The sequence below is a fragment of the Nematolebias whitei genome, chromosome 21, assembly GCF_014905685.2.
Source record: "Nematolebias whitei isolate Nwh7 chromosome 21, NemWhi1, whole genome shotgun sequence".
Classification (NCBI taxonomy): Eukaryota; Metazoa; Chordata; class Actinopteri; order Cyprinodontiformes; family Rivulidae; genus Nematolebias; species Nematolebias whitei.
The window spans coordinates 6,010,783-6,022,946 of record NC_056518.1 but is presented as its reverse complement, the minus strand read 5'-3'; the positions used below and the strand labels follow the sequence as shown (position 1 = coordinate 6,022,946).

General features: G+C 44.6%; 1 protein-coding gene across 1 annotated transcript in view; it reads left to right on the top strand.

Annotated features, from left to right (window-relative positions):
- The window catches only part of LOC119427644 (fibronectin type III domain-containing protein 3B), a gene marked incomplete at its 5' end in the record, with an annotated part of 20,245 nt that overhangs the window by 7,378 nt on the left and 703 nt on the right, over positions 1 to 12,164 (top strand). The window contains 3 exon segments of the mRNA XM_037695281.1: positions 10,606 to 10,837; positions 10,950 to 11,121; positions 11,535 to 11,656. Of these exon segments, the coding sequence (XP_037551209.1) occupies positions 10,606 to 10,837; positions 10,950 to 11,121; positions 11,535 to 11,656 (526 nt within the window).

Genomic DNA, 12,164 nt, shown 5'->3' with positions numbered 1-12,164 from the left:
CCCCCCTGACAATCCAATGGCGCCTCCTGGAGGAAAAAAGGGAAAACAACCCCATCCAGATCCAACCCCAGAACCTAACAGTACCCCCCCCTCAACGACCGTCACCCGGCGGTCCAGAAGACGAGGAAGAAGCACAAGAAGCACGGAAATCCGTAATTAAAGAAGGGTCTAAAATAAAAGAACCGGGCACCCACATGCGATCCTCCGGACCGTAGCCCTCCCAGTCGACGAGGTACTGCCAACCACGACCCCGCCGACGGGAGTCCACGATCCGGCGCACGGTGTAAGCCGGGTGCCCGTCAATGTCCCGGGCGGGCGGAGGGGGCTCGGCTGGAGGGCACAAAGGGCTGGTCTGAACTGGCTTGATCTGTGAAACATGGAAAGTGGGATGGACACGGAGAGAAGAAGGCAGACGTAAACGGACAGCAGAAGGGTTGATAATGGCATCGATTTCAAAAGGTCCAATGAAACGGGGAGAAAGTTTCTTAGACAATGATTTGAAAGGAATATCCTTGGAGGCTAGCCAAACCTTTTGTCCGGGAGTGTACTGGGGAGCCTGACGTCTCCTGCGGTCGGCAAAGCGGCGATTCTGGTCAGCGGTGCGGCCGAGAGTGGAGATGGTGTTGTTCCAAATGGTTTTACAGCGGCGGATATGGTGCTGGACTGACGTGACTGCAATGTGTCTTTCTTCGGATGGCAGTAGAGGGGGTTGGTATCCCAGGGAAACCTCGAACGGGGACAGACCAGTAGCAGCTGAAGTGAGACTGTTGTGTGCATACTCAACCCACGGAAGAAACTGGGACCAGTCGGATGGATTATCAGATGTGAGACAACGGAGGGATGATTCAAGTTCTTGGTTCATGCGTTCTGCCTGACCGTTGGACTGAGGATGATAACCAGAGGTAAGTGAAACTTTTGCATCCAGAGCTAAACAGAACTGTCTCCAAACCTGTGAGATGAATTGGGGGCCTCTGTCAGAAAGTATGTCCTGAGGAATTCCATGTAACCGAAAAACATGCTTAATGAGGAGCTGGGCGGTCTGAAAAGCAGTGGGAAGTTTACGGAGGGGAATTAGGTGGCAGGCTTTGGAAAAACGGTCAATAATAGTGAATATGGTTGTCATTCCCTTAGATGGGGGAAGACCAGTGACAAAATCTATGGATATGTGGGACCAGGGGCGTTTCGGAACGGGAAGTGGTTGTAACAGACCTGAAGGGGGTTAATGTGAAGGTTTATTTCGGGAACAGATGTGACATGCCAACACAAATTCCTTTACATCCTTATGAATAGATGGCCACCAAAAATGACGGGAAACTAGTGATATGGTACGACTTACTCCAGGATGGGCAGAAAATTTGGAAGCATGAAGCCAGTGGATAACCTGAGAACGGACCGATGAAGGGACAAAAAGTCTATTGGGTGGACCAGTCCCAGGATCTGGTTCAGACTGTAGGGCATGGTGAATAATGTCTTGAATCTCCCACATGAGGGCAGCAACAGTACAGGTTGGAGGCAGAATGGTGGCCGGAACTTTCTCAGAGTCGTCTGGTGAATATACTCGAGACAGGGCATCTGGTTTGACATTACGGGATCCGGGTCGAAAGGAGATTGAGAGGTTGAACCGGGAGAAAAAGAGTGACCAGCGGGATTGACGTGGGTTCAACCGTCGGGCGGACTGCAGGTAGGCCAGGTTCTTGTGATCCGTCCAGACCAGCACAGGATGGTTAGCGCCCTCCAGCCAGTGTCGCCACTCCTCCAAGGCCAATTTAATGGCTAGAAGCTCTCTATCGCCCACGTCATAATTACGTTCTGCAGAAGACAGTCTATGGGAAAAGAAAGCACAAGGATGAGTCTTTTGATCAGGATCAGAAAATTGAGAGAGCACAGCACCCACACCGGTGTCTGATGCATCAACTTCAACAATAAATTGCTTCTCGGGATTGGGCTGGATGAGAATGGGTGCATTAGAGAAAAGGGTTTTTAATCTGTTGAAAGCGGAATTTGCTTCAGGGGACCAGACAAAGGATCTCTTTGAGGATGTGAGAGCAGTGAGGGGTAAGGCAGTCTGACTGTAATTTCGGATGAATCGGCGATAGAAATTAGCAAACCCGAGGAACCTCTGGAGCTGCTTCCGTGTTTCGGGTACGGGCCAGTCCATGACAGCTTTGATCTTTTCCTCAGTTGGCTTTACCTGTCCACCCTCAAGAACAAAACCCAAAAAGGTAACAGATGGTTTATGGAATTCGCATTTTTCAACCTTGACATAAAGCTTATTTTCAAGTAGACGTTGGAGGACTTGACGGACATGGTGTTTATGTTCAGATAAGGACTTAGAAAAGATTAAGATGTCATCCAGATACACGAAGACAAAAATATTCAAGAAATCCCTCAGAACATCGTTTATTAGGGCTTGGAAAAAAGCTGGTGCGTTTGACAGTCCAAATGGCATGACTAAGTATTCAAAATGGCCCATGGGTGTTTTGAATGCAGTTTTCCATTCATCGCCTTGATGAATTCGGAGGAGATGATAAGCGTTTCGAAGATCCAATTTAGTAAACACTGTGGCTTCATGTACAGGTTCGAATGCAGATGACAAGAGTGGCAAAGGATATTTATTTTTAATGGTGATCTGATTTAAACCTCTGTAGTCTATACAGGGTCTGAGTGACCCGTCTTTTTTCCCCACAAAGAAAAACCCCGCTCCCAAAGGGGAAGAAGACTGTCTGATTATCCCTGCTGTAAGGGATTCGTTAATATATTTTTCCATCGTCTCTCTTTCGGGACGGGAAATATTGTACAGTCTACTGTTTGGAAGTGGAGCACCAGGGAGGAGATCGATTGCGCAGTCATAAGGTCGATGTGGAGGAAGAGAGACGGCTTTTGACTTACTGAACACGGATAACAGGTCGTGATATTCAGCAGGGACTGACGATAGGTCTGGTGGATCCGCCTCCTGTTGGGTTGCCGGGGAAGGACCTGGGGAAACGGCTGAGTGGAGACAAGTGGAATGACACAGGGATGACCATGATTCGACATGTAGCTGTGACCAGTTTATATGATTGTGTAATTGGAGCCAGGAAAATCCCAAAACAAGCGGTGAGGTGGCTGCTGGAAAAACAAAAAAAGAAATTGACTCACGATGATTACCAGAAACAATAAGTTGGACGGGCTTGGTTTGGTGAGTGATTTGCGGAAGTGACTTGCCATCTAAGGCGGATACACGTAGAGGAGTTTTCAACGGGACTGTTTCGAGGGCTAGTTGTTGTACCAGGGTGGAATCTATGAGATTTTGCTCACAACCAGAGTCGATCAGAGCTGACAATGAGATTGACTGGCCGCGGTAAATTAAAGTTGTTGGTAACAGGAGGCGAGGGGACTTGATTTCTTTTAAGTGGTCCGCCAGACCCCTCGAGGTTACTGGCGGACCCTGGCGTTTGATCGAAGTTCACAGTTTGAAATATAATGGCCAGAACCTCCACAGTATAGACACAGGCGGGATTGCAGGCGTCGCTGTCTCTCCTCAGGAGAGAGGCGGGTATGACCCACCTGCATGGGCTCAGGTTCTGGTTGGGATGGTTTCACTTAGAGCGTGAAAATATGCGCTTTTGAGCGCAGATTGATTCCAGCCTGAAGCGGCTGCTTTGATTCTAAAGTCAATAGCAAAATCAGAGACAGATTTCTTTCCCTGCTTCAGGGTCCAAAGTTCACGGGATATCGAAGAATCTTCGACTTCGCGGGAAAAAACAAGTTTAAATTCTCTTAAGAATTCATCAAAGGAACATCCATAGTTCTGGGAGGATGAAAACTTAGCTTCTGCCCAACTCAGGGCTTGGCCGGACAACTGGGAAATTATAAAGGAAATCTTGGAGTTGTCGTGAGGAAAACTCTGGGGTGAAAAGTTGAATATAATGGAACACTGTAACAAAAACCCCTTACACTTGCTGGAATCACCAGAAAATCGTTCTGGGTTAAGGGGACGTATGCTGGAAGGTGCGTGATGGAATGAACTTACAGAGTCGGAGTGGGATCGTTGATCTGCCATGATGGAGGAGACCGGACTGGAGTGAGTAACAGGAACAGGAGCCGAAGCGGAAGCCTGTTGGGAGGTGGTCTGGAAACAACGGATAAGTTCGTTTAGTTGTTATTTGGTTTCTGTGTGACTGTTTATGAGTTCTTGGAGGACAGTATCATGATTTTGAATAAGTGTGTGTTGTTCCGTGATTATCCTGCGGAGTGTCTCTGCTGAGTCTGCATCTTGGCCAGAGTGTTCTGTCATGTCGGGTTTTAACTGGCGGGCCCACATGCAGAAAAACACTCGGCAGAATCGAAAACGGTTAAAGAATTTATTATTTACAGGTAGGATATATAGTAAAAAAAAACAATTCAGGTAATAGTGTCCAGGGAGGTCTGCTTCGGAGGTGCGTGGACTGCAAACACGGAAGAGAGTCAATGGTGAGTTCAAGACAATGGGAAATTAGCAATCGGTAGTCTGAGCGGAGAGTTATTGCTTACTTGGAGGAAACTTGTCTTTAATCCAGCGAGGGAGGTAAGGTTCTGGGGTTCTGCTGTGGTACGTGATGGTTTCCAGGAGGTCAAGGGATGGAATAGGAGTCGTTGGAGGGCGGACAGGTAAGCACTAGAATCCGGGAAGCGAGGAGGTCCGAGGAGAACGAACGCCGCCTGAGCCTTCAGAGATGGAGGGAGGTTCGGAGTAGCTTTGATGCTAGTTTCGGGCATCCAGTGGAGATTCTCCACGGCGTCACAAAGGAGAAGGCACGAGGGGTGCAGGAACTCGGGCAACCAGTGGGTATATACCACGTCTTCACAAGGAAACTGCACAGGAAAGACTGGAGCTCAGGTAATTAGTGCGGGGAGCACACTGCGTCACTGAGAGGCACCTGAGGGAACAGAGACGAACAAAAAATTACTTGGAAAGTCTTTTCTAGAGATCGTAAGGAGCACTGGAGGACCTGAAGTACCGAGACTTGGTAACACTCTGGCGTCGAAGTGACGGCTCCGATCTCCTCTTATCCTCCTCTAATTGTGATGATCCTCAGGTGTGTGGTGAGATCAGCTGCAACCCGTCACGCCCCCCTGACAATCCAATGGCGCCTCCTGGAGGAAAAAAGGGAAAACAACCCCATCCAGATCCAACCCCAGAACCTAACACAATGTGGGCATTTCATTTCCAAACACCATTGCAACAGCAGGTGCAGGAGAGCAGAGCATCTGGAGAAGCTCCGAGGTATGGCCCGCTGCAGTTGATGTGTAGTCTGGAGGCACAAACTCTCAGATCCTGATGCTGCGATCCAGCGATGGCTTCATATGTCTGGCTGGCTGTTTTCACATCCCCATCTGACAAACAACAAAAAATTAATTGTTATAATCTCCTCTTAACATCATTATCCTTTGCTTTTATCTGTAATTTTCAAGTTTTGAATGTTTGTGTCATGACATACTTGCTTTAAAGTGCAGTGGCCACACATCACTGCCCCATCCTTCTCCAAAGACACCCATGGCTTTAGAGGAGCTTCAGACAGGAACTGACTGATTAACCTGAAATGATACACATTACACGTTAATACAGGTCTGTTTAGTTAGTATTGATGATCATATGTTTCACTATTGTGGACATCTGCTCGTGTTTACTGACTGTAAGAACAGTCAGATGTTAGATACAGAGTCAGGATGTGCAATATGGCATAAAATTCATATCCCGGCGATATTGTATATAGTGATGAGAAGCTACACGAAGCTACACACTAATTATGTCAGTTATTTATTTTGGACGATGTTCTGTCCATTCAGCATACATGTGATGATGGTATCATACATTTAGTTAATACGCATGCGCGCACATGCACATTTTACAATAAGCCTGTGACGTTCAGAGGAGCCGTCTAATCATCCTACACTGCAAGATACAATAAAAAGTAAGTTAGTAAGTTGTTTTGGTGCAAAGTACACATGGTATTATTGTGTATTTACACAATTTACAGTGTGCATTGTATTTCCTGAACCGTAAGTAAATCGTTTTGGTGACACTTTGCATGTAATATGTGCACGACTTCAGGTGGAGCAAAAACTCTGTTTGTTTATGTGCAAACCGTGCAAATGAAGTTAGTCCGAGCTTTGAGAATTTAAATAATATAAGGACAATATAATCAATCTGCTGCCTTAACTGTTAACTCAGGGTGTCATACAGCTGTTAAACTAAGTCAGGGTGTCATACAGCTGTTAAACTGCTAAGTTAGGGCAAACTGAGGCATCGGAGTGAAATACAGCTGTTAAAAACAAAGTATATGATGATCTGACAGGTTAACTGCTAACTCAGGGTGTCATACAGCTGTTATTCAGGGCAGATTGAGGCGTCAGGGTGGCGTACAGTGGTTATTCAGGGCGGATTGAGGCGTCAGGGTATCATACAGTGGTTAATAACAAAATATGATGATTTGACAGGTTAACTGCTATGTGATAGTGTGATATGGCTAATTAAATACAAGTGTATGATGCTCTCACTGCGGATAGATGCAGCCGTCAGTTTGCACTACGCGTATGGCAATCAGTGCTACGCGTATGGCGATCTGACAATGTATGCTAGCTGAACAGAACACGGCAGTAGTCGCGGTTTGTTTTTTTTGTTTTTTGCCGGCCTGTCTGTCTGTCACTCATTCCTACTGTATCTAACATTTGACAGGGATATTTGTAATGACATAAAATTCATATCCTGGCGATATCTACCGGTATGAGAAGCTACATGAAGCTACATGCTAACTACAGCCATCTAGCTTCTCTCGAAGAACCACCATTTATGCAGTTTTCAACTCAAAAAAACATAACAGTAAATATCGCTTTTTACTTACTTCCACAGACTCATGTTCATGTTTGTGCTGATGTTCAATGTTTTATGTTATTAGTGCTTAGTGTATATTTAGTTGATGTTTTTCTTAGTTCATATCTTAGATGTTATTACTGTTTTTCTTATACATTTTATTGTTGGATGTAACTGGGACCCCGTGTACATAATTTCGCTCCACCACATGTACCACATGAGGTGCGAATGACAATAAAGAAACTCTGACTCTGACTCTGAAATAACTTTTAGCTTGAGGAGATGACGCCCTGCCCGGATCCGACGCTCCAGTGGAGAGGACCCGGGTAGACCGGCAGAGCTCCATCTAGCTCGACTTAAATTTGGTCGTTGGCCAGCAAGCACAAAAAAAACGCCAGCACTTTTGCATTAGGCCATGGTGTTGTCATTATTGTTTTTAAATCTTTAAAATAAGTCCAGCCGCTACTCAGGTCCAAGAAATTGCAAATGGCAGATAGGTATTTTGAAAAGTTTCTGAAAAATCCAGTGACTCCTTCCCCTGACCAATCAGTGACCGACAGTGTGCTGATGTCACATATGGACCCAACAAGAATCAGACCGGGACCTCAGAGAAGTAGGTCCCAAAAATCGTGCGGGTTCCACCGCTGAAGGCACTGTGGATAAACTACGCAATCGGCCCGAACTAGTTACATAGGAGCCCCAAAAGGCCCTGTGGATAAGGGGCTTTAGTGAGGATCCACAACTTCTCCTCCTCCACCATAATTATCAGCACTGGCTCTCTTCAGGGATGTGTGTTGAGCCCCCTCCTGTTTACTCTGCTCACGTATGATTGTGCAGCTACCCATCCAGGCTGTCACATTGTAAAGTTTGCAGATGATACAGCGGTGGTGGGATGCATCACAAACAATGATTAGTCCAGCTACAGGCAAGAGGTGGAACACCTGGAGAGTTGGTGCAAAGACAATAACCTTCACATCAATGTGAAGAGGACAAAGGAGATGATTGTGGACTTCAGAAGGAACAAACACACCTACACCCCCCTGAACATAAGAGGATCTGCGGTGGAAGTGGTCTCCAGCTACAAGTACTTGGGTGTACACCTGAATGACAACCTCAGCTGCAGCAACACCACCACCACCAGCCTGATCAAGAAAGCTCATCAGAGACTCCACTTCCTCAGACGGCTGAGACGAGCTGGTCTGGGAAGCTCAGTCCTCACCTACTTTTACAAGTGTGCAGTGGAGAGCATCCTGTGCTCCAGCATCAACATGTGGCATGGAGGCTGCACAGCTGCAGAAAGAAAAACATTGCAGAGAGTGGTGAAGGCTGCACAGAAGATGTTGGAGTCATTCTTCCCACCATCACAGCCATTTACACCTCCTAATGCAAGAAGAGGGCCACCTGCATCATGAAGGACCCCACTCACCCAGCACACACTTTTTGCCCCACTCCCCTCAGGAAGGAGGTTGAGGAGCATTAAGTGTAGAACCACTAGACTGAGGAACAGCTTCTACCCTGAGGCTGTTAGACTCATGATTCTCTAACCAGAATAATCACTGTGAAAAAATCGCATCGTGTGGCTGCTGATCCGTTTCATGTTGCTGCTGATCTGTTTCAATGTTGATGTGTTCATGCATGCTCATCTGCTCACACAGACTCATGTTCAGGTTTATGCTGATGTTCGACGTAATGTTTATATGCTATTAGTGCTTAGTGCATATTTAGTTGATGTTTTTCTTAGTTCATATCTTAGATGTTATTACTGTTTTCTTTTACATTTTATTGTTGGATGTAACTGGGACCCCGTGTACATAATTTCGCTCCACCACATGTACCACATGAGGTGCGAATGACAATAAAGAAACTCTGACTCTGACTCTCTGATATAGAATCAAATGAAAACTATTCAATTAATTTTTTTTAAGGAAATGAGGTCAATTTGTCCTCCAGTAGTCTAAACCTATAGCAGCATAACAAGCAAAGTGGAAGAAGGCGGTTCTAGTAACATTTTTAATATGGGCGTTAAACGACCCACTTTTACTAAACAGAACTTTGCTGAAGTTTAGTAGTATACATATAAACTGGTTTTACCAGCACATTTCTTCTTAGTCATTTAATTATATGAAGGAAATGTTTAATGCACAGATTTAATTTGTCATCTGTATTTGCAATGAAAAACACAAGAGTCAAATAAAAACCATCAGGAGTCGTTACAGCAAATGAAGAGCTACATATAAGATTTAAATTTAATCTTTTTATTCTAATTTGATCTGAGACCTGCATTTAAAATAATTTTTGTCAGAGGAAAATAAATGTTTATCAGATTTAATCTGCAGGCCTTGAGTTACCAGTAGTTGTTCTTTGGACTATATGAACTAACTGAAACAACATTTGGGTTCACAGTTATAAATTCTATAGAGGTGGATCATTTAGACTGAACCAGAGTAAACATTAGCCCAGCAGAGAAAACAAAAAATATCACCAACACCAAAAAGTAGACATCAGCTGGTGGTGAACACCAACATTCATGCTCAATAATCCAGGTAAAAATCCAGCAATCCAGAGTTTTTTTTCATTCAACCTTTATTTAGACAGGTTAATCCCATTGAGCCTCTGGGACTCATTTACAAGACCTGATTTTAACAAAGAGTGATAACAGTGGATAACAATGGCAACAGTAGACAATCATAAAGGATTCATACTATTTTTTAACAAGTGAAAATAAAATGGTAATTAAAAGAATAATTAAAAGTAAAAGTAACAAAAAAACAGCTAGGTTGTAAGGCGGTGTAGAATACTAAAAACAGGAACATGTCTGTGTTGGTTATTGAAGATGTTTTGTCCTTCATCCAAAGGACTTCTTCAATCTGAAGAGCCACCAAACAAATTGAGTCCCACAAGCAGCACACTCCCATAGTGAAAAAAAAAAAACAGTTTACTGGTGATAAGATGGCCTCCGGGGCCTGCCCTCTCCTTCATCAACGCTGAGGCAGCCATGCCAAAGTGGTTCAAAACACCAAAGTTCATGCTCAATAATCCATCTGGTGGTAAAATGTTCAAACACTGTTTATTGATGAGCAGACCGCGTTCTTAAAGTAATGTTGCTCTGAAACAAAACAATCATTAAATTTTTTTAGATGCATGTCTCGTTCATCCTATACAAAACTGATTGACTGAACAAAACTGACAGCTGCTGCTGATTGTGACTTCCTAACTCTTCATGCCTGTGATGCAGGTAAGACGTTTCCATTAGTGCTCAGAGGTTAAACAGTCTGCGTTCACCAAACAGAACATGTCTGTTTAAATGACTCCAGCCTTCTTCTCTGAGCTGTTAACCTTCTCCAAACGTTATTGAGAAAGCTGACTCTTAACTGTTGCCACACCAGCGTTTAGCTAAACTGCCTGTGTTACAGCCATTTCCATATTTGCTAAGTTTGATTAGCTGTGGCGGCCATTTTCAAGCTAAGTTTCTTCCAAAAGCTGAAGAGGTACATGAAATGGAAACGTTCTGAGAGGTTCATTAATGTCATTTCACTGGTTCATAAAATATTTTGCTAACAAACCCACAAACAAAAGCATGAGCAACAACATGATCACCCTTTACACATTTTAAATATTCATATTTAACATCAAAACATCACTTCTTTACTTTATTTTAGTAAACTACAATGGAAAACTTCACGTTGGTGCGTTCACCAAAGACTATAGCAGGATGTGATGTGACCAGTTTTTGTGGACACCAAACACTCATACTGTATATTTCTGTCACACAGGTGCTTGAGGATACCACAGGGGTCCGGCGAGTGGTGGTGACTCCCCAATCTCCAGAGTGCTACCCTGCTTCATATTCTCCAGCACTGTCCCCCACACACCACCTGCCCCCATACCTGGCTCACCCTCACTTCATCCCCAACTCTCACTCTTTCTACCCCCCAGTCAGCCCAGGGGAAATGCCACCTCACCAGTACTACCAGCACCACCTGCCCCCCATGTACGGTGATCCAGGTACATGCCAACTAGACTCACCATACCTGCTGAACAACTGGGGAAAAGGTTATATGAATTTTTACAGGAGTTTAAGTTTCAGCACTCCCCTCTTTTTGTCTTCTCCTTTCAGAAATTATTTCTGTTTATGGGATGTCAAACTACATAGGCAGAGAGGAGGCGTACTGCAAGCCCCAGCCCAAAAAGATAAAGGAACAGAGACAACTTGAACGACAGAACCGACTCAACTCTCCTCCCTCCACTCTCTATAAAGGCAGTCTGGGACCATCACACAATGGATACAGGTGATGGATGACAAATACTTCCATAATTATCCTGGTGCTGCTCAATAATCCAGGTAGATAAATCTAACCAGGTTGAGTCAGGTCCTCTGGAGGATTCTTCTTTGTTGAAACGTTTTGTCTTTTATCCAAAAGACTTCTTCAGTTTGAGGAGCTGTAACAAATGCAGTCTTATAAATATCACCTTCTCATAGTGGATCAACCAGTTTGTTGCTGACATCCAGAACTAGCTGCATCAGCTTAACAGCAGATCGTTAGTGCTCTGATGGCACTAACTGGAATAGCAAGGGGCTATCAGGGCACTAACAATCGATCGGTCATTAGGCTGATGGTTTTCCTTTATCATGTGAACAGCATGTTGGCAATCAGTCTCAAGATAAAATTTTAATCTTGATGTGTTTTTGGTTATGGTGCAGCAACAAATCACACGCCTCATCACTCGGTTCAGGGGGCGGAGCCAGCAGTCCAGGGGGCAAGAAGCCAGAAAGACGACTCCGCTGCAGTCCGCGAAACAGTGAGCCAGAAACACTCACACAAGGTAGGCCCATGGGCTTTAATGGTTTCAGTCACACAAACATGTATGAGATGCAAGAGAGATAAATTATTTATATTTATTATAATAAAAACTTAAACATAACGATATGTTATGTTTTGTTTCCACGTAATAATCAAAGGATAAAACCCGTTTGGGTACAGTACCTCATATAGATATGAACAGATCTGAGGTGCTGTGGGGATTTAGGTGAGAAAGTGGGGAAGAAGGCGAGAGTTGTTTTCTGGGTAACCACATAGCTGAAGTTGTCCCTGAGTGCTATCATTTTACCTTTGTGACAATAAAGGCCTTGTTGCTAAAGGCTGAGCCATGGATGGGGGAGGTGGGCAGAGGGAGCAGACACATACCTGTACACTCCCGCATGGGATGAAGGAAGCCTTTGAGCTCCATGATTTAGACACTGAAGCTCAGCCTTATCTCACTCACACACACACACACACACACACACACACACACACACACACACACACACACACACACACACACACACACA